We start from the raw sequence: 22,265 nt of genomic DNA on the forward strand, positions 1-22,265 counted from the left end.
AAAAAATTCCATCATTCTGTTTTTGTATCCCAAAAAGAACTCCATAAAATCCCTACAAAATACATACAAGATAGCAGTTATAGGTGGGGTTTTTAATCACTTATAATCACTGGAAAGTTTTTTTGACCCCCCCACAAAATTGCTACTTTTATAGTGACATACTTTTAATTTAAAACATTTATTTTAATGTGTAACCTAACTTCGTGGTGAATATTTCATTTTTGTATAAATACCTTCCAAAAATGGGTCATTAACTCTTTCAGTTCTACCTTCCCCCCCTGTAGTTACACTGAACTACCCCCGGGGGTGTGCCTCACAATATGGGGACGGCTGCCATAGTCAAACATGGTGGTGGTGTAGTCATGCTGTGGAATTGCTTTTTCATCAGCAAGAAGTTAAGTATTTGGCAAATAGAATATATGTAATAGCGGCAGCAGAGAGGATGAGATGGAAAGAGGGTCAGTGATTTTGATTTGAATTATTCACTAGTTAGAATGGCTCATTTATGACTCAAGGAAGTTGGTGTTCACGGATTTTAGTTTGAAACAAGATTGAACTGATTTGCAGACCGGGGCAAAAGAAGATAAAGATCATAGTGCATTTTGACCTAGAATGATTGAATACTTTATATGTTTTTCTTATTTTTATTTAGAAATACATTGTTGAAAAATCCTGCCTTTCTTTTGTTTTACTTTATCATTTTTTTCTCTTCGTATTGGTCTATCACATGAAATACCCTGAAGTTTGTGGCTATAACACCACAAAACACAGAAAAAATTTGGCAGGACGGTATTGCTCTTGTGAATGTTTTTAATTTTAAGTCAGTATTTTGCAGCTGATAAGGCTTTAACTGAGTTATTTACTAATCCTGTGTTGTCTTCTTCCAGTGCCCATCTATGTGCCCTTCCTGATCGTTGGATCTGTGTTTGTGGCCTTCATCCTGGTGGGTTCTGTGGTCGCTGTGTGCTGCTGCCGCTGCCTCAGACCCAAGCAGGAGCTCTCCTCAGCTGGTGCCTCAGGAGGCGGGACCAGCGGCGGACGCCTCCTGGAAACGATCCCAATGATGGCCAACAGCTCCAGGGGTTCATCATCTCTGCAGTCCAGCACGGCCACCTCGTCCAGCTCTTCGGCTCCTCCCGCTGGGACCCGCACTGGTCCCGCTCCCCTGATGCGGGCTCAGGCCTCCTGCTGTCTGCCCCCAGACGCCAGCGTCTTTGTGAACATGCCCACTAACTTCTCGGTTCTTAACTGCCAGCAGGCCACCCAGATCATGTCCCACCAGTCACAGTTCATGCACCCACAGTACATCGGCTACGCCCACCCTGTGGCCCCTACGGCAGCCTTTTTAGACCACAGCCAGGGGGGATACAGACACCTCCAGTCCCCATGCCCTCCTCCAACAGCCGGATCCAGTGCAACCAGTGACAATAAATCCCCTCCAGTGACAGTGTGATGACGGAAGGGTGTCAAACCTGCAGACCACTCCGCACTTTGTTGGAGCAGGGACGTTTGGGCTCCCATCCAAAATGGAGAAAGGAAAGGAAAAAAGAATAATGAGTCCGACTCACATGAAGGACTTTTAAAGCTGTTGCTAGTCTGGACCCTGCCCTGCTATTGTTTGGTGTGTGGTGTTCCATATGATTTGTTGGCAAAGTTTAATTGAGCTAAGCTCAATCCATGACTGGAGGGTTAATGGATCCATAAGAACTTCTCTGCAAACTGAATGTTTAAGGGTTTATTTACCACAGGCCAGGTGGATAACAATGCACAGTTCAATGCAGTCCAACATGCAGCTCCAATTAACACTGCATGTTTTTCTGTGTGCACGCACTTGTATACTAAGTGTGAATAGAGATTTTCTTGGCTTGTATGTGCAGGAATGAGTGACGACAGTTTGATTTATTGTATGAAAAATGAATCTTAGAGCAAAAACAACCAAAAAAAAAAAAAAAAGAACAGGACCACATGCTTTGTTTTGGCACCGCGCACATCTGTGGCTGTGAATAAATGCGAGTGGGTTTATGCGGCATGGTATGGTTTGTTTGTGTTGAAATCGCGAGGAGAGAAAGCATGTGGATAGAAGTTCAGCCTGAGCCCCCAAAGCGAGGACGGATGTGGTCTCATATGAGTAACTGTGAGTGAACTGGGTGTAATGGGAAATGCAGGTGGTGTGATGTGTAAGGCTCTTGCAATCTCCCAGCAGACCTTTTAAAATCTAATGAAGTGAACACGGGACGCAGACTGTGACGCTCCACCCTACTATACATCCACACTCCATCTCTTTCAAACACCACCCAGAGAGAGAAAAAAGAAAAAAACAGCCCCGAGCGGAAACACACTCACATACCCCCCCACAAATATGGCCAAATTCACACAAGGCTGCTGGTTAATGTACCTGTAAGTGTTACTGAGTGCAAATACAGAGAAAGGAATCTGAAAGTCTAAACCACATTTGTTCCTGTGAGAGGCAGTGGGAACCTTTGATATGGGTCACATGGGCGACTGCCCAGGGAGGCATTAGAAAGGTGGGTGCATGAGCTCCGGATCAAAATAAATGTAATATGCCTTAACTGAGCAGGGATTCTATTGCTTTAAAGCTTTTGCAGCCAGTGGGGAGAAAAGGGAGACTAGTTTACAGTGTTTCTGAAGGACTGCCATGCATTTTATTTTGCCTCAGAATCTAATTTTCAAATTTTGATTGGCAATGGTGATATATAGGTGTGTGTGTGGTTGTGACAAACACTGCACGGTTCAGTGAACTAGCAGCAGAGGAGTAGCTCCAGGCCAGGTTTAAGCCACAGCTTTCCACTTGAAAAAGGCACGGAAGTGGCACTTATTGGCTGTGAGTTAGGAAAAATATACAAAACGTGCTTAATTTGCAGCCATTCTGTGTGTGCGTGTGGAGCAGAGCAACATACATTTCAGTGGGAACGTGCAGCTGCACAGAGGGCAACATGTTTGTGGGCCGAATCTCTAATCCAAGCTCACCCTAAGGTTGAGTAGGCAGCTTGTGTGAGACAAACAGTGGTCCTGATTCTCTTTGAAATAATATATAAAGCAAAGAGAGGTGATGCTTTTTTATATGAATGGAGTAAAAATAAACCTTTTAAAACATGCAAGAATGTTGTCTGATCAGAGTGATGCTAAGCTACAGGGGAAATACAAGATTTAGCGTTATCAGGTTGCCAAACGTTACAATCAATCAAACAAAGAAGTATGTTACACACATTCACAGACTAGTCTGCTTCCCATAGCAGAGAATACTAATCTGATTGCTCCAAGCACGGAGAAACTACCGTGGAAGTTTAAAGGTTTGGGTTCCAGGAATGAGAGAAAACAGGCGGAACGAGCCACCGGAGGGAAACCAAAAGAAGTAAATGGATTTCTTTCTTCCAAAGATGGATTCTCCACATCGCAGCAGCTGTGGTTGGTTTTGGCTGAGCCGCCTACAAGAAGGCAGGAGAGAACAGGATCTCCAGCTGAGGAGGGTGATCTCCTAATGATCTGTCAGCGAGGACTCTCCAGAGCCTAATGACAGAGCGTGGGAGAAGTTTGATTTTGGCCACATTTATTGGCACCCGAGATCAATACTGTGTAGAAGCTTCTTTTGCCAATATAAGATTAACTGGGCAACATTTCAGAAGGTCGGCTAAGTTCTCTAGGTTGTCCAGAATCCTGGATCCTTCTTTATGCTCCATTTTCTTCAGCTCACCTCACAAGTTTCTATTGGACTACGATCCGATAGCTGAAAGAGTAATGGATGAAGGTTAATTATGGTTCTGGAGAAAAGATTTCTGCAATTTGGCTATTTGTCCTTATCAGTTATTCCACTGTGAGACCAAGTGAAGGCATGTTTTGTGTTCTGGCAACAAATCCGGAAAGATTTATTTTAAATGTTTAGATATTTCAAGGTTCCATGAGCATTTTGAAGCAGGCCCATAGCATCACAGATTCTCCACTGCACTTTAACATAAGGTGGTTTTTAATCCATCCTCCTCTGTTTCGTAATAAACCCACCTACACAATTTGTTTAGCATCATCTGAACAAAGCCCTCTTTTCCAGTTTAATTCCTTAAGAGAAGCTTTGTGATGGAAGAACAACCAGTTGCGATGAAGGTGGAGTATAATGTTTAAGTTTAGTAACAGAACCTTTTAAGAGATTTTTCTAAAGTCCTTGATATGAAGTATTTATGTGGACTGATTCAATATAGATCCTACAGTATATTCTGACCTACTGACCTTTCATAAAGAGAAATAGGCCCAAGTGTAACCTCAAAGTTCCACCACAGGGAAACTAAATTCATTATATCCTAGATCGTTTTTAAGAAACATATTAATACCAATTAAAGTTTCAGACATTTAATTTTAATATCAAAGTTACCTCATTTACTAGGATTTAGTAATAGATCAACACAGAGCAATGAATAACTGATGTAAACCCAAAACAAGGCATTGTTTTTAAACTGTAGCCTGCATATGCACTTAATACCTCTGGTAAAAAAATTATTTTTCTCCCAAAATAACCTTTTAACTTTCTGTACCAACTTAGCACATCTACAAACGGAAGTTTTTACCCATTCTTAGTGAAATAGCTCAAGCTCAGGCAGATGGAAGTTGAGGATCTGTAAAAGTCAATGTTACCACAGACTCGATGAGATTTGACTAGGTCTTTCTAACAGAAATATGCTTTCATCTAAACCATTGACATCCCTCTGGGCTGCAGCGGTTTAACTCTTTGACTTTAACACTGGGAACCTGGGTTCAAACTGAATTGTAGCCATATGTAGAGGGTCGTCCTCTTCCTGGATGCTGAACCTCCAACCCAAGCTTTAAATGGTCCTGTTAAATCAAATCCGCAAATATAAATATATCTGCAATTTCATTCATTGAAACTCAAAAACAAAAAAAGAAAACAATAGAACTTATTTAACATTTGTGTTGATTGCTGCTGAAACAGGACGATTTTGGTGGGTGGGGCTGCCTGAGGGTCTATTGAGCTTCGGCCAGTTTCAAAACAAAGTTAAAGAAAGATCAAAACTGTTACTTTCCAGCCGTTTGTTGCTGTAACACAGGCATCCCCAAACTCGGTCCTCGAGGGCCGCTGTCCTGCAGGTTTTAGAGGTCTCTCTGCTTTAGCACAGCTGATTATGATGATTGCAGTAGAGCAAAAGCCTGTTAATCAACTATCAATTAAAATCAGCTGTGCTGGAGCAGAGAAACATCTAAAACCTGCAGGACAGCGGCCCTCGAGGACCGAGTTTGGGGATGCCTGCTGTAGGAGAAGAAGCAGCCTGTTCTGAATGCAATAATATGCTGGAAGATGTTATGGAAGCAACGAGTTTTCCACAATACGTATCCGAACCTGAGCCAACAGCTCGACCTCCAGGAACAAAGTAAAATCTTCACAGATGAAGAAATCTTCCTGCACAATGAAGAAAGAACCTCTCCACAGCATGATATTGCCACCACCATGCTTTAAATAATTCAAAATAATGAACAAAAACAAATCAAACTTCATTCCTCTGAACAGAACTGCCACACATTTGCTATGCCTCTACATGGCTTCATCTTTCATTTTCCCCCTTCATTAAAAAAACGTCAGTTTTTTTAAAAATGCAGGGATAGTTGAAAGATTCTCCTCATTTTAGGGCAATTGTTGGAGTTTATAGATAACTTTAGCAGCTGTCGATCTTGCTAAACCAACGGAATAAATGTAGTTTAACAAAAATTGTTTAATTTAATCAAATGAATGGTTTGTCAGTCTAAATTTGGTAAAAAATAGAAGTATCAAAATCTTTAGCAGGGGTCTGGCAGTAAATGAATTGTATACCGCAAACAGTTAATGTCAAATCCTCATGGTCTATTTATAATTTCAGCTGAAAAAAACATAAACCAAACTTCTTCAAAGCTTCCCTGGAGCTACGGCTGAACTCAGAAACCTTTACACTAGCAGTGAAAACACACAGACATTTGCTCAGGCAATGGACTGATCAGATTTAATGATTAGGACTTCGGTGAACATATCTGCCCTTCCCCACAGCCCCCTCCCAATACCAACCCCTCAGCCTTGCATTCCTGAAGCAGTGTCCTCAACACAGACCACACAGACAATGGACATTCAGACAGAGCAGAGAAACACATGATTCATGCAAGCGTCCTCAATCCAACCCCTCACCATTTTGGATGCCTATTAGTAGTAGTTCAAGTAAAATATTCCCTTGGGTATTATCAGTTTCCCTCCACTAACAAGTAGAAAAACATACATGAGAAGGAAAAAAAAATAGAAATTCATACACAGGGATGAACATTTTAATAAAAAAATAAAACAAAACATAAAATGTTCAGTTAAAATCATTTATCCAAACAGAAACCTAAGGTCAGGCGTTAAAAACAGACATGCTGCTCCTACATCAGCTGATGGTGTTAAGGGAGGATAAACAGAACTAAGAACTGTCCAGAGGAAAAGGAACACGGAGGCTGTAGAAGTGCAAGGAGATGTAGAGATAAGAGTGAGGGGAAAAAAAATATGAAGAAATAAACAAGAGGAGGTCTCAGAGAGGCTGCAGCAGGGACTAGGCCCGGTTTAAGGTGGAGCGTTGTGCCTCAGCGGCGTCACTGTGGTGTTTGGCAGTGAAGCCTGGCGCTGCCTTGGAGCCAAAACTGGGAGAGGAGCTCCCTTCGCTCCTTTAGGAGGAATTTAACCTGTGATCCACTATTGTGCACATCCGTCTGTGCAGCGCTGCGTGACCACAGGTGTGCCAATCCCTCCATCGCTGGAGATGAGCTGCAACCATGGAGGCGAACACACGGAGACGACGCATGCACACGGGGTGCGCAGACACACATGCACAGGCAGACGCCGACGAACTGAAACAGGCGCACACACACACACATTTCGACACAGCAGCGTGAAGCGGTCTGAGGTGTATACAGGTACGAGCAACAGTCTTAGAGTTCGACTTGGCATGTCTGGGATATGGTTCGCTCATGCCTGCGGAGCTTTTTTTTTTTTTTCCAAGAGTTTGTTCATTAATTAGCCTGGTCCCTTTATCCGATCCAGTCCTCCTGACACCAGACACGGACCCCACCCCAGGTGACAGAAGGTCACGTCATTGTTCTGGTAAGGCCACTGCAGAGGCCTGTCACTAAAGTGTTAGAGGGTGGCTCTCCAGTTGATTTCGCTGTCCTCATGACAACGATTGCTACGTAGAGCCAAAGCGTCGATCGGTTGGGTGGAGGTGGCTAGAGGCTGGGGCGCTGGCGGGTGGTGTCGTAGGAGCGGACAACCTGGGACTGGGAAACCACGCCATGCTCCTCCTGAGAGAAGGCATAACCATCTGAGGAAACACCAAACAGAAGAGGGGATTAGGCAACAAAAGCAACACTTTTCAGTGTTTTATAGACTTTCTGTACTGATGGGTTTAAATTAGGGTCTAAAAAATTAACCAGATTAATCATGATTAATCGATTATTAAAATAATTATCAACTAATTAAATAATCGCTTAATCGTTAACTGGAGTCTAGAGACTGTAAAACAAGCCTTTAGGTGACGGAACGACCAACTTAAAGCAGCAATTATACCAAAATTGTAAAACAAAGTATAGGAAGATTTTGCATATAAGATAAAAAAAAAACCTTTTTCATCGGTCTATACACTCTATCCAGAACTACTGGAGTGGAAAATGTTTAGTTTCACCAGCTTCAAGTTTAGAAAATTTCTAATCTTTAGCTATCCAATGAGTAATTGAAAAATAAAATAAAATACAGATTGATCATTCTGCAAAATAATTGTTAGCTGTAGCTCTAGTTTAAATCCTACTTTCCGACTTTCCAATAATGGTGATCTATCGTATAAACCTTCATTAGGACAGAGAAAAAAATACAGTTTTAAGGTGACAAAAGAGTTCAATAGTTCTGGAAGTCCCTAAATGGAGAGATACTACTAGAAGTTCTGTCTTTAAAGATACTCACGTGACACGGTCTGCTGCACCGAGTTGGATCTTCCAACACTTGAAGGGGTTTTCCTAAATACTCTTGTCAGCAGATGGGCTCGTTCGTTTAGACTGCGACACAGACGGAAAGGAAGAGCAATTAATCTGCAGCTTTAGAGCACAAACAAGACGACAATGTTTGAAGATTATTGACTACTGGATTTCTAATACAACATGCACAGCTAATAAGAACTGCAGACAAAATAAACGTTGGATTTAATACTGAATGTTTTTTAGATTTAATTAAGCCAAACTGTAATCCAACAACTGTCTGCAGAGAAACAGGCCATCCACAGTAAACTTTTCCTCCCCCCTGTGCGTTCATAACTCCTCCTGTCCACGATGAAGAGTGGCCCCTCTGTTTTAAGACCACACGCCGTCACGGCTCCTCTCCTCCCCTGACCAAAAATAACTAAGCCCTGGCCACATATTCCACACCGACGCACACAATCATCCCCCCCCATTCATCCCGTCTCATCACTGTCATGGCAGCAATAAAACTATATGCACAGGATATAACCGTTAAGAAGCCTGTCAGTAACTGTACAGTTCAGTTTATATCCTGTGGTGTTTAAACATTATTAAAGCAATGAGTTTGCATTAAGACTTTGTGAATTCTGCAGCAATGATGACGACGACGGGTGAACTAGTGATGAACTTGGGCCAGCATGCCCACAGCGAAGTCTTGAATCTGGCAGCCAGGAGACTGTTGGGAATCTTTCCCTGAGAGAGGAGAAGAAACAAGCAGCTTTTTCAGCTCGCTCGAGGAGTTCTTTGGCCCCGAAAAAAAAGAAACGTCTGTTAGATCGATGACATAGCTGAATCGTAAAAAAAGACTAAATGAAAGCTGGACAGACACATGTCTTTTTTTTTTTCCTTCCTTTTTGCAACTGTTAAGACTTTTCCCCCTCAAATTCCTGCTGGTTCAACCGGAGCCCAAGGATAAACTCCGGTTTGAACCCTTTCACACACAGATGTGCTCTTTCTCGTTTTACTCCCACTATTTCTCTGATCTTCCTTTCTTTCTTTCGGATTTGAAATGAAGCGGATGCAAAGATCCGGTGATGATTGTGAGCTGGAAAACAGGTTTGATGAAGGATTAGAGCCTCACTCTAAGTCAGGCTTTTCCAAAGCTTTCAGAGATGGAGCTGCAGATAAAAATATGCTTCAGCAAATACTGCTGACATCAGATAATGAGGAAACCATGATTTTAAGAAACCATGGCCCTATGCCTACTTAGATCACATCACACAACATCATCTACACTCATTGACGCCGCTAAAGGAAATTATTGTGGGAACACCAACAATTCCTTCAAAACAAAAGAAATTGAAACATTTTTAACAACAATTACATTTAAAACTACTGGAACTAAGACAATTAACCAGGACCCAAATATATTATTTCCAACCAACCACAGGAAATAATATGGCCAATGAGGTTAAAGAAATCTTCCAAATGTTCAAAACTTTACATTTAAAAAGCTTCAGTTGTATTATATATGTTAATTTTCATGCAATGTCTTACAAAAAAGACCCAGTGTTGAGTAAAGCAGAGGATCTGTGATGCTGTGGGCTTGATTTAGTTGGAACGTATTTGAAAAGAACATCATGAGGAACTTTGTTTTGTTTTTTATCGATTTCCTTCATTCCAACAGTGAAAATCCAAAATGTTTGTTTAGCAGTCGAACATGTAAGAAAATAACTTCTTTTAAGCATGGCTAATAATCAAGGTTCTAACTTAGAAAAAAAAAAAAAAAAAAAAAACAATTGGGAAACACTTGTGTATTCTGGAATACCTGAATACCTGATCTATTTAATTCTATCACAACTCTTAAAAACACCACACACAAGAGCACTAAGTCACAGCCTGAGGATCTACGTGCAAACAGTAAACACACCAGGTCTGTACAGCAGTTCAAATTGGTCCACCTAAAAAAGAAAAAAAAAACACACAAAACAAAAAACAGACTATGGACATTTTTAAAGACACAGAGAGAGAAAATAAACCTGACCTTTCAGGTTTGCTTTAGAGATAAACAGAGAAAACCATGCAAGTGTCAGTCAAAAGGCAGCGTGCATGAGAAACAGGTCATGTAAGGCCAGAGTGCACAGTGCAAACCTAAAAACTACCTCTGAGGAGCAGCTCTGAGTCTACGGGACCTCAGCACTGGGTTCAACCCTGTGGACAGTGCCGTGGGGGCGGGGTGAATTTAACTCATTTATTTCCATTAGGAGGGAAATATCAACAGAATATTTACAAACCAAAAGTCGGCAATTTCAATAAAACTGTCAAATGAAATGCATAAAACCAATAAAAAGCTGAAATAATGACATTAAGTTTTTTTATATACTGCACCTGCGGCCGCTGGAGTCCCTGAGCACCGCAGCTCCCGGGTCAACAGCCCGCGCCTCAAGTTCCTGCACCTCCTCCAGCAGGGACTTCCTTAAAGTGCGTCGTGTGCTGCAGAGAAGAAACCAACTCATCAGAGCCGTGAAGGAAAGTCTGGGTTGCCTTTCTGTGCAGACGTGTGCAGCTTGCGTGTCAGTGTTGACATAAGCTCAATATGGGTTATGTAAACGATTGGATCAACTTATATACGTTCTTTAGATTTTTTTTTTAACGCATTTACAATGAATGTGCTCTACTTACGCTGCCCAAGCGAAATCTTTCAGTAAACAGGCGGTGGGTACTAGGACCAGGCCCAGCCAGAAGTACCAGCACTGCATCACTTTACCAGCCTAAAACGATAAAGATACATTTGGTTTCACTTGTGATTGATTAAATGAAATAAAGAAAAGGTTTCTCCCAACATCTAGTGCCCCCCTATAGTTATTTAATTCCAATAATTTAATTGGGCTTTAAATATAGAAGTACAAAGTTGTGATGTGAAAGAAAAAGGATACTTAATTGTAAACTCTTTACAGTTCTTAGATTCCTGCATTATTTTCTTACCCCTTTCACTATTTTATGCTTTCAAATGTTTGACTCTAGCATAAAATCCAGATAGGATACCTTCAATTTGATGGTTTGAAATATTTCAAGGGAGATGAAAAGTTACAGAGGTCTATATTCTGCTGCTGTAAAACGAAAAACAGGAGGACCCCCCCCCCCCCCACCTGTCGGTGCAGTCCAGCTGCAACACGACTCATTGACCTTTAACCCCCGTTCTTGGTCCGTCTCCTGAGATTAATCACCCGTCCAACCGCTGTCTCATTTTGTCAGTCTGCATGTCTCTTTCTGCTCCTCACTCCCACACATCTTTCTCCCGCGATCCCCTTCGATCTCACTCTTTCGCAACCTTCTTTCATCATTAGTGACTGTTGTCTCTGCTGCTTGTCCTCACCTGCTGCTGTTAATCTTCGTCATCTGCTTCCCACACAACTTTTAAAAAAGTAAGTCTCTGTCTCCAGCTAAAGACACGAACTGCCACCTCAAACCCTGCATAGGGACTTCTACTGTTTCAGTCGGTTTAACCGCACAGATTTGAACACAGTCGGGTTCCTGGAGAGGAAGGGGCCGAGGTTCAGACTTACCCATCAATGGTTCTCTCCTTTTTTTAAATAATCACAGAGACATTTCAAATTTTAGGTTTTAAGATGAAGGAAAATAACTTGCGAAAAAAGAGAATTAAAGGGGAATGCCGTTTTATTTTTACATTGGGCCCTTGATTTTACGTTATAACATCATGTTCTACTCATCCATATGAGTTTTGTGTCATTTGGAGCTGTTCTGAGGATATTCGGTTAGGTTATATCCAAGTAACGTCTTCCTATGGGCAACGACTTGAAGGCACAAACTGAGCTGTTCATAATTTATTCTTTATGGTACGGCAGCATTCATAACATGTAGGCGAATCACTGTCCTCAAAACATCCTCGGTTATATTTTTTATATTTATATCTTTTAAAAACAAAGAAAAGGAAGGAATGGATGATGTAAGTGAGAAAAGAGATAAATATCAGAATAAAAAAATCACAGGACTAGGCGAGCATAGATGGAGGGAAGAAAACAAGGAAAGTAGAAAAGGAAGAAAGTACACAAGACAAAGGGGATGCGGGGGGGCATAAAACGAAGGAGGGGTGTGTAACATAGTTGTGTTCAGTTATTCTGAGCTCCTCTATGTTCTTTTCATTCTCATCTCAGCCCCCCTTCTTGTGTGGAAAAATGGGTGTATAGATAGCAGGAGGAGGGGAAATAAGAGAGTTAGGGGGGGGGGGGGGGGGGGGGGGGGGGGGTATGATGGCAGAGTGTCTCCGACTATTCCCCCAGTCAGACCGAGCAGCTGCAGGGATATTTGACCGCATTCCTGATTTCTGACACAAATTGAATTAATGGGCTGCAGAGAGTTGAGACGGTCCTGTTCCTTCTCCATGTCCACTCAGCGGGGCACCCACTCCCACCCGGGGCTTTATCCCCCAGACTCTACAAGCAGTCCCCCAATTAAGGGCTTCAACAAACACTCCCCTCATCATCCTCATCATTAACGGCCCACCCTCATAAGTCAACACCTCCACAGAGAGCAGTAAAAGACAGGAGTTCGGGTGACACGCAGCAGGTGCGGGGAGCCCCCCGTCGGGGTACAGCCCTCCCTCCCATGGGAGCTCCAGCAGTGCCGACATAGAACACCCAAGAGGTGAGTCTCCTAGACGCCATGTATTGGTTAACATGGAGGGAAGGAGGAGCAGGAGAGGCTTTAAAAATGAAAGGTCTACTGGGAGGGGCTTGGTGGTGAGCATATTACCTGGCCCAGCATGTCTGGGGCAATTGGGATGGTGGGCCAGAACACAGAGTACACGACGAAGAAGACCATCCAGAGCGCCATGCTTCCCCAAACTGCTAGGTGGGAAAACTACACAGAGAAAAGGACGGGGAAAACCAGAACAAAAATGGAGATTAGAAGAGAGACAAGACGAGGTTAAATAGCTCACATACAGCTCTGGATATAGTCAACCTTTCCCTCCCTCTTCTTTATCCGTCTCTGTGATGTGCTGTAAGGGGACACTGTGTGAATTCCAGGGGGACCTCACTTCATTACTCCCAGACTGCTGTGTGGACAGCTGAACGGACAAAGGTGTCAGCGCCTCGCTGTCTGTCCTGCCACTCTTTGTCACTGCAGCAGCAGGAACTAACCAAATAATGTCACCATCACAGCTTGAGCTCCTTTTTTCCCCCCCAAACTTTACCTCCACTTCTGTGTTTTAAACTGAAAGGTGACTCCGCATAGTCAGTCGTATGCTGAAGGTATAACAAGAAATCTGCATATTGTGTGATTATCTGTGGCTGTCCTGCGACCGGCCTGATGGAAACTCAAGTTCAATTTATTTCAGTAACAATACAAAAAGAATTGCAATCAGCTGTTTCTCTTACACGGTTTAAGCATTAAGAAAAAATAATTCAGAGGAGGCACAGAGATGTGCTAAGCTCTTTAAATAGAAAGCGTATATTCTACAGGTCACACATGCTTGCTGTTCATTCAGGCTATTGGAAAGGCTGAATGAAAGGTTCCTCCGCTTTAACCTTTTGAGCTTTTTACCTTATTCTGTGGAAGAGTTTGGAAACACTATGTCAAGTCCAGTCCTCAGAGCAAATATCCAAAAAATTTTTGATACAACCCATTTTTATCACACCTGAAACAAAAGAGTGGCTCATTACCATGCCTCTGCTGAGCTAAAGGAGGAGACTGAGCTTTTAGATTCAGGTGCGTCAGAAAAGAGATGCATCTAAAACAGGGGTCGGAAACCCAAACTGTTCAAAGAGCCATATTGAACCAAAAAAACGAATCTGCCTGGAGCCGCAAAGATGTAAAAGTCTTATATAAGCCTCGTATGGCAACACAGGCTATAAGTATATTAGCGCACTATAAAAAAAAAGGACTATGAGGTCTCAAACATATAATTAGCATTCATGATTTAATGTGTTGCCCAGGGTGTACTCCACCTCTCGCCCGTAGACAGCTGGAGATACGCACCAGCACCCCTCGTGACCCCGCTTGGGATAAGTGTGACTGAAAATGGATGGATGGATTTAATGTTTATCCTGAAGCAAATGTCACATCATGTGACTACTCTGCTGTACTATATTTGGTGCTTTAAGTTTAAATTCCATAGTGGCACGATGTGAATAAGGAGCAGTGAGCGCTCTTAACCGTGCAGAGTTCACCGCTTCACAGGGTGGTTTGTATGTATTAGGTTTTGTTGCATTGATTAAATTATAGAAACACAATTAATCAGATTTTAGGGGTTATTTTTATTTTGAGGATTTGGGGGAAAATTGGAAGAAAGTTCACATACCTGCATAAGAGCGCTGCTTTTTCAATCCGTGTTTTCCATGCTTGCAACAAGACTAACAGCAGTAGTGGAGTTTGGAGATGCGATCCACTCCTGAAACCTTTGCGCTCCTCTAATTTATCTAGAAGTACCGGATCTATTTGGATCCATGGTCCGAGAAACACCCGCCGGTTTGTTTACATCAGCCACCTGCCTGGCACCACGCCGCACTGAAATGTGTGTTGCAGGCTACAGTATGATGGTAATCTTCGCTGACAGAAATGTTTATATTTATTGTTTGAATTATTTATTATACAAATTTGGGAAACATAATGAATGTTAGTTTGAACTCCTGCACAACATATTAAAATACACTAAATATCAATCTTTTTCCATTTTCATACATTTTTGAAAAAGCTTCAGGGAGCAGCAATAGCAGCAATAGCCACATGCGGCTCTGGAGCCGTCGGTTGGGGACCCCTGATCTAAAAGCTACAGGATGGTAGCTCTTGAGGACTGGACTTGAGCACCCCTGTTCTGGTCAAACTCAGCTGAATTAAATGGCTGCAACACTTTCTTAAACTACAGAGTCCCTCTTAAAGGCTTTAATAATTTAATCCCCCTCATTGGGGGTAACACTAGTTATTAGGGGGTGGGGTGTTCTAAGGTTTTCCGTATTTTCTCGTAGAGTATGTATGGGACTTTTAATAAGGTTTTCAAACCTAAGAACAAAAGCTGTCAAGCATGGAGGTGGTAGAATTATGCTATGGGTCTATTTTTTATTTTGGAGCTTTTTACAGAACTAGTGGCTTGTTTTTCTGACAGTAGGCTGACAGGAAAGGGGTATGAAAGAGGGGGAGAGACATGTGGCAAAAGACCACAAGCCGGATTCGAACCCGGGTCGGCCGCTTCGAGGACAAAGGCCTCCGTACATGGATTGTTCGCACTAACTACTACACCACCTGATATGGGTCTATTAACTGTAGATTTAGCACTAGTCCTTCGTAATGAAGGAAGACTGCAGCCATATTCAACCTTAGATTCACAGATTCAAATATTTAATTCAGAATATTTTACATTTTATAATTTTTTGGAGTCAAAAAAAAGGGATGAATATTAAAGCCGTATTTCTTTAAGTTTGCCTGATGAAAATCAGTTTGTGACAGAAATAGACTATATATTCTGAGGAGTAAGGACTTATTTGAACAATCTCATGCAAAAGTTATAAAGAACCACTTTATAAACATATGGATAAATCTTCCAACAAGTAAGCAAGAACAGAAAATATTTCAGCTAAAAGAACATTGCTAACCGATGGTATTGGTCTATAACAGTTAACAAAAAGCAAAAACAGAAGTGAGAGTTGACCAAATCAGGTTTTTTTTCCACGACAGGACATCTGCACTCTGCATTAGCGTTAGTAAGTCAAATCTGTGTCCCTCAGGTGTTTCTGTCTTTAATATCAGTTTGACAGATGGGAATCTTTTCCTCCCCGGTCTGTTTTTCTGCTTCGCCATGGCTTGTCTGAGCAGCTTTGTTCCTCATAAGATGAATCTCTCAGAGCATCTTTAGCAGCCGCTTCACAGTAAGGCCTCCAGACTCAAACGCTAATTCATCACTATTATTTGTATGTTTTCAAGACTCTTTGTTTTTGTATGAACAGAATATGGAGTAAAGATAATGCAAACACAAGAAGCAGAAGGAGAGAGATTGTAAAGGACACTGTTTTTGAAGAAAGCCTAAAACATTCACTACAAGCCTTTTTCCCCAGCAATGCAGATCTGACATTTAAAAAAAGAAATTAGAAAACCATAATCCAATTTTTATTTATGAGCAAAATATGGCACATGTTGCTCTGCTCATTAAAGCATGTTAATGGTCCTACCCTGGTCCAAGCGGTGGTCTCCATTCCAGCTTTTAGACAAACTGTAACGACCACATACTGCACAGACACACAAACACCGGAGGAGGGGCACACAAACAAGAACAGAAGAAAAAACAGGAGACTGCATTAGTACACTGGCGACTGTGGAGACAATAAACATTAATGCTGTACAGTAAACTCAGCAATGTCTGTTAAAATACCTCAGACCCCCACAAGCCCCTCTAAACAAACACACATCAGACACAGATCCTGTGTAATAAAAACAAACACTCCACAGTTTAAAAAAAAAAAAGTCTAATATTAAAGTTCAGTATTAAATAATGACAGAGAAATGTAAGATGTAGGACACAAAGGGAAAGAAAAAAAGGATTAAATAAGGATACAGTAAAGGTAAGAATAAGAGGATGCCTTAAAGGAAAAAAAAAAAGATTTGACCAACGAGATTATAGATTAAAATCTATAAAAAAAAAAAAAAAGGATTAAATAAAGATACATTAAAGGTAAGAATGAAAGGATGCCTTAAAGGAAAAAAAAAAGATTTGAGCAACGAGATTATAGATTAAAATCTATAAAAAAATAATTAAATCCACTATACATTTTTTACACTGCCATTACATTGGGGGTTTTAATTATTTCATATGAACCATCTTTTTATCCCAGGACGATATAAAACAATAAATCATTTCAATTAACTTTAGAAGCAAAATTTAGGTAGACAAGTTTGGATTTATCGTAGATTTTCTCTGATCCACTTGTCAGAAATAGCAGAGAGAAGCGGATTAATAAACTATTCTAAATAACAGCTGGGTAAACGCCCCTTAACAAGCTGCACTTGTAGACCTTAACAATTTATCCTGGTGTAATTCTGGCTAGTCATTTCCTTTATCATCTTAGCAAAATGGGTCAATTTAAACTGGTTAAACTATCGAGCTAATGTTTCAAAATCTATGCAAAGGATTAAGATCTTAGTTCAGCTAAAAAATGCTGGGTCATTATTTTATTTTTTAAAAACCCAACAGTCAAAGTTTCCCTCATCGTAACCAAACTGTGACCTGAAATGAAAATGAATTGGTCAGGATGTTGAGAGACAAGGCAGGAACCACCAAGGCTCAGGCGGATCATAAATTAGAACATACAGGAAGACCAGCCCCCCACCCCCAGAGGGAAACGATTGAAATCACCATGGAGGGAGAGGATGCTTATGAAGAAAGAGGGCCATCATGTTCCAAAACTGACACTTTCAGACAGAGGGAAAGCCTACATCTGTCCACTTAAATGACCTCATGGAAAAACAGTTTTACACTCAGGTGATACGAAGATGGAACAAAGGAAAGAAGGGCAGAAGCTTTGGTAGAGTCACAGCCATATATTAAAATCTGAAAACACTGAGCTTTATAAAAGTGTGGTAGTGGCGGCATCATACTGTGGGGTTGTTTGACTGCATGTGGTAATAAAAATATTATTTTATAATTGTTTAACATTGACTGAAACAGCTGCAGAAACCTAGATTTAAATTGTGTTAAGCCCATGAGCAATAAGCCCTTGGAAGAATCCAGACTTCAAACTATTTGCATTTGTCTTTATTTGTGGGCCACGGTGAAAAAAGGCAATACAAATTTTAGCTTGTGCAACCAGTTCTTTTATATTTTTTATAATTAAGAGACATTTTTTGTTTGTAAGCTCATTTAACTGTTTAAGAGAAAACAGTTCAAATGAATATTTCAAAGCCTCAAGTTAATATTATATTCGTGAGCATCTAAATGTTAATTGGCACCAATAAGCTTGGATACGGTGCAAATCCTGGGGAAGAGTTTGCACACAAGTCGGCTGCCAGAAAATACAAGCAAGAAGATTACCGTGTAGACCATGTTTCCTGCAAACAGGTAGTCGTTTCCCTGACCGTTACTGAATGGAGAATCTGTGGACAACAAATAGGAAGCTTTGAAACTAAATATAAGGGAGAACTAATTATACAAGAAGAAAATCAGTATGATTTGCTTACCGTGCTCTAACATTTTTAATGGGAACCAGAAGAGGATGATTGAATGAATGAGTGCATTGATACAGTGTCCCCAAAACACCTGAAAGAGGGTAGGAAAAAACAAGAAGAATGATACCAAAATACAAATACGACAATTATTAGCTAGAGATGCATTAAAATGCCTAAAATAATATCATCTTGTGTTTAAAAGAAAATTATTTAGCAGTGAATGTTTCACAGTTGGAGTTGAAGATGCACAACATGGTCAAGATGTATTGTAATGGGAAAAAAAAACATATTTATTTACTCTGAGACTGAATTACTGCACATTGGAGGACGAGATATCAGTGAGGAGTTCTTGAGATAAACGGTCTTCCTGCATTTTGTTTTGGCATATGAGAATAAAGGGGTTAAAAAATCTCTCTTAACTGAAATAAAATCCCTGACAAGCACATTGAAGTTTCTGTTTGTAATGTGAGAAATATTTTAGATTAAGTTTGTGAGGCTCAAACATCCGGAAAGCTGTTCTACAACTATAATTAATTTATATTTAAATGTATACAATGGGGCTGCACGGTGAACACGTGGTTAGCGCTGCTGCCTTGCAGCAAGAAGGATCTGGGTTTGATTCCTGGGCCCGGGTCTTTCTGCATGGAGTTTGCATGTTCTCAAGTGTGGGTTCTCTCTGGCTTCCTCCCACAGTCCAAAAACATGACTGTTTGTCCCGCCTCTCGCCCACTGATAGCTGGAGATGGGCACCATCACCCCTCGCGACTCCAGTTGGGACAAAGCGTGATGGAAAATGGATGGATGGATATATATATATATATATATATATATATATATATATATATATATATATATATAATTTTTATTTAATTGCAGAAGGTTGGCAGGGACAAGCCCATGTATGTGATAATGCACAGTTCTGATTCGGGGTGGGTATTGGCAAAGAAGTCACGATTCGATTCGAATCACGATTCACATGCCACGATGCAATTCTATCACGATGCATCACGATACTTGAAATATTGCGATGTATTGTGATGAGTTGCGATATTTTCACTGAACACTGTAGTAAAAGGATACAGCCATTACCAGTGGCTGACTGGCTGTGTATGATCTGGATAGTGTCTTCAATTGATACATAACTGAAAGCAACTGAATTCATACATAGCTGTATTTATTGAAATTACTTTTGGAGGTGTTGCCATGAAAACAAATACTGGACACAAATATTACTATTACTGGCGTGGACACACTGACAAAAAAATCTTAGGATTCATCAAACTTAAAATAACAAAATAAGGATAATCAGAATCGAGACTACACGGAAATAAAAATTGTAGGGTGTAGCATTTTACATCTAGTTATTGAATGCCGATGGGGATTAGGAAAAAAAAAAAGGTTAAGACATTAGATAAACCCCACCTTTATTTATAACTGTCAGTAGGAACAACTTTATACTAGAAGCAAATGTTTTGCACAATATTGGGAAAAACTGCAATATGAGATAATACTGATGATTTTATAACCATATGACTTGCAAATAATACAGTAATTAGAAAGTGTTTCTGGTTTGATGTCAAAGCAAACAAGGATTCCAGATAATAAACAGTCTATCCAACTGCAGGACAAATTAATAAAATGTATAATTTGAATCTGAACAAGGTACAACCAAGGTGACCTCTTCTGTTTGCTCTAGAAACCAATTAAAGTTGAATGACTTGGCCACTTTACCACTTCTATGCCATTTTTATGCTGCATGCATCATCAAATAACTTAAAGAGTTCCTGAATGTCTGATATTTAAATAATAAGCTAACCCTTATTACAGTCCAGGTAGTTTTTAGAGGCGTACATAAAGCCAACTGCAACATTGCCTTAATTAATAATGTAGAATATTCTGCAGTCCTAATTCCTTTCCTATTTTTTTTAAAATCATTTTTCCAATTTTCTATGTTGCTTGACATTTATACCCCCAGGAAAACAGAAATTTACCACCAGAAAGTAAAATATACATTCGAAATGTTCTTGTTAAACTTATTTTAAAAGTTGTTCATGCTGATATTAAAATATTCAGTGCTTTTGTTTGCTTTTCACGATTATTATTTGTTTTTGCACATCTCGGGTGTTGCTGCTATTTTTCACATATCCATTACTGTAAAAATGCCCAAAGCTGTTTTTGATTTGCCAGATACAGTAATATATTATAAAAACACTACAGTACAATAACCCCACAAATTCCCTATTGTGGGACAACAAAGGGATTGTCTATTTTTTTGCAAAACTATTTTTCAGAAAGAGATGATGCAAAAAATTATTTTAAAGCTCTTTTTAACATTTTTACAGGAGAAGCTAACGAATGTGGATGGCACTTATTGCCTCACACAAATAAAAATAAAAACACGCAGGAGAGGCAGCTACTTACAGTAATGCACAACCTTCCCTATGTGCCACCAAAGCTTCATCCTGTGCAGCACACACTAATCAGCGTGCACACAGCAGGATCAAATGAAAGAGTTTCTTATTCCGTAGCTGTGGATTTCATTAAGGCTTAGTTTACCCGCTCAGATCCATCCGGCTTCACTCATCAGATCACAAACATCCACAACAAGCTGGATGTAGATTAAGAAAACCAGAGTAAATACATTTTTTTAAACACACGTACCTTGGTGTTAAAGCCCTCAGCATTCTGGGTTATTCTGTAGAGCTGCGGGAAGCGGAGCATGTTCTGCTGACTGCATGGCCGATCAAAGATCCCCAGAGTAAACGGGGGCAGCGCGGTGAATATCTGCAGACACCAAACATATGCTTGTTCTTATCAGATGGTCAGCGCTAAAAGGGAATTCTATAACGTTCTAAACACTAAGGAGCCCCGAGGCAGCTGCACCCAGACGCAACGTACAAACACGCTGGCGTCTCTGGCAAGAGGACCGATAAGAAGTACGAGTGCTTGAGATCCAGGGAGAGATAATAATAAGAAGCAGCTAGGTGAAAGTGTGAAAGGTGGCTGAGGTGAATACTCACCACGTTGTAGAGGCCTATACACCAGCGCTCAAACAGGATCTGACCCGAGAAGCCGTTCACAAAGGCAAACCAGAGCTGCGGCAGAGAGAAAGGAGGAGAGGTGATGAGAGGAGTCCTGAAAAGCAGCTATTGGCTTTTTTTAATCAGGACTTAGGAGAAGGTATAATCAGACGTAAGTAGGGTTGGAAAATTCAGTGCAGGTACCGAAAAAAATCAGTTATGGAAACAGTTAAAAATTGAAGGATTGGGGTAGAGTGTTTTTTTCCTCTCATTTCAACAGGGTTAAACATGAAAGTGACACAAAGTATTTGGTAAATATCCCTCAGCAAGTTGCACCTCATTTAGAGGCAAACTGATACATCTGCTGGCTGATATTAGTAGTTTTCGTTTTCTTTGTGTAAACATCAGCCCATATGTGCATGTGTGAATGCATTTCTGCTCTCTTCTTATGCTATCCGTTACACATTCTTTGGTTTGTTAATAAAATATTTTTTTCAACTGAAGATTGTGTAACCTTTTTTTTATTACGGTGTCATTTATTTATCATGTATATGGAGGAATAATTTTTTTTTTAGGAATCTAACGCCCATAATGGGCAGCACATATTAGAGATCGGTTAAACTGATGTCAAAATAATCAGCATCAGCTGGAAAGAACCTGAATCAGTGGAGCTCCAAGCTCAACCCCACTAGCTTTATGCTAGCCAGTTTTATCCCGTTTAAAACATATAAAAATGTTTTTGTTCTTTTTTTATTTCACATTTGCTTGTAATACTTCACCAATTAGTAGGTAAAAATAGACCCTTAGCATTATGCTACCCCTACCATGTTTAGCAAATGCTACAATGGTCTTCAGTTTCAAAGCCTTAGCTTGACCTCAAAACATCCCCATTGTACCAAATTGTGTCAATCTTTGTTGATAATGACACAAACATCCTGCTGAGTTTCTACTCATATTTATGGACACAGCATATTTCATGCAAGCTTGAATGTGTCACTTCTTACAGCAGGCGCTTTTTTACATGTCGGCAGCCTAAAGCTGAATTTAGAACAGATGTGGACACTGGTGTTAAACTAATCTTCTAGTTCATAAAAAGCTCAAGCCATGGCA

General features: G+C 40.5%; 2 protein-coding genes across 2 annotated transcripts in view; one reads left to right on the forward strand and one right to left on the reverse strand.

The window, feature by feature from the left end:
* The window catches only part of shisa2 (shisa family member 2), a 10,947-nt gene extending 6,922 nt beyond the window's left edge, over positions 1–4,025 (forward strand). The window contains exon 2 of the mRNA XM_015395325.1: positions 888–4,025. Within this exon, the coding sequence (XP_015250811.1) occupies positions 888–1,453 (566 nt within the window). The 3' untranslated portion in view covers positions 1,454–4,025. The remainder of the gene's footprint in view (positions 1–887) is intronic.
* Positions 4,026–6,293: 2,268 nt separating this feature from the next.
* Positions 6,294–22,265, reverse strand: part of LOC107097945 (phospholipid-transporting ATPase IB-like) — a 44,341-nt gene continuing 28,369 nt past the window's right edge. The window contains exons 7-16 of the mRNA XM_015395322.1: positions 21,156–21,230; positions 20,797–20,919; positions 18,148–18,226; positions 18,002–18,063; positions 16,146–16,202; positions 12,736–12,843; positions 10,645–10,733; positions 10,351–10,455; positions 7,973–8,064; positions 6,294–7,337 (exon numbers count right to left, since the gene is read on the reverse strand). Of these exons, the coding sequence (XP_015250808.1) occupies positions 7,243–7,337; positions 7,973–8,064; positions 10,351–10,455; positions 10,645–10,733; positions 12,736–12,843; positions 16,146–16,202; positions 18,002–18,063; positions 18,148–18,226; positions 20,797–20,919; positions 21,156–21,230 (885 nt within the window). The 3' untranslated portion in view covers positions 6,294–7,242. The remainder of the gene's footprint in view (positions 7,338–7,972; positions 8,065–10,350; positions 10,456–10,644; positions 10,734–12,735; positions 12,844–16,145; positions 16,203–18,001; positions 18,064–18,147; positions 18,227–20,796; positions 20,920–21,155; positions 21,231–22,265) is intronic.

The sequence above is a fragment of the Cyprinodon variegatus genome, unplaced genomic scaffold (genome assembly GCF_000732505.1).
Source record: "Cyprinodon variegatus isolate N-32 unplaced genomic scaffold, C_variegatus-1.0 Scaffold736, whole genome shotgun sequence".
Taxonomy (NCBI): domain Eukaryota; kingdom Metazoa; phylum Chordata; class Actinopteri; order Cyprinodontiformes; family Cyprinodontidae; genus Cyprinodon; species Cyprinodon variegatus.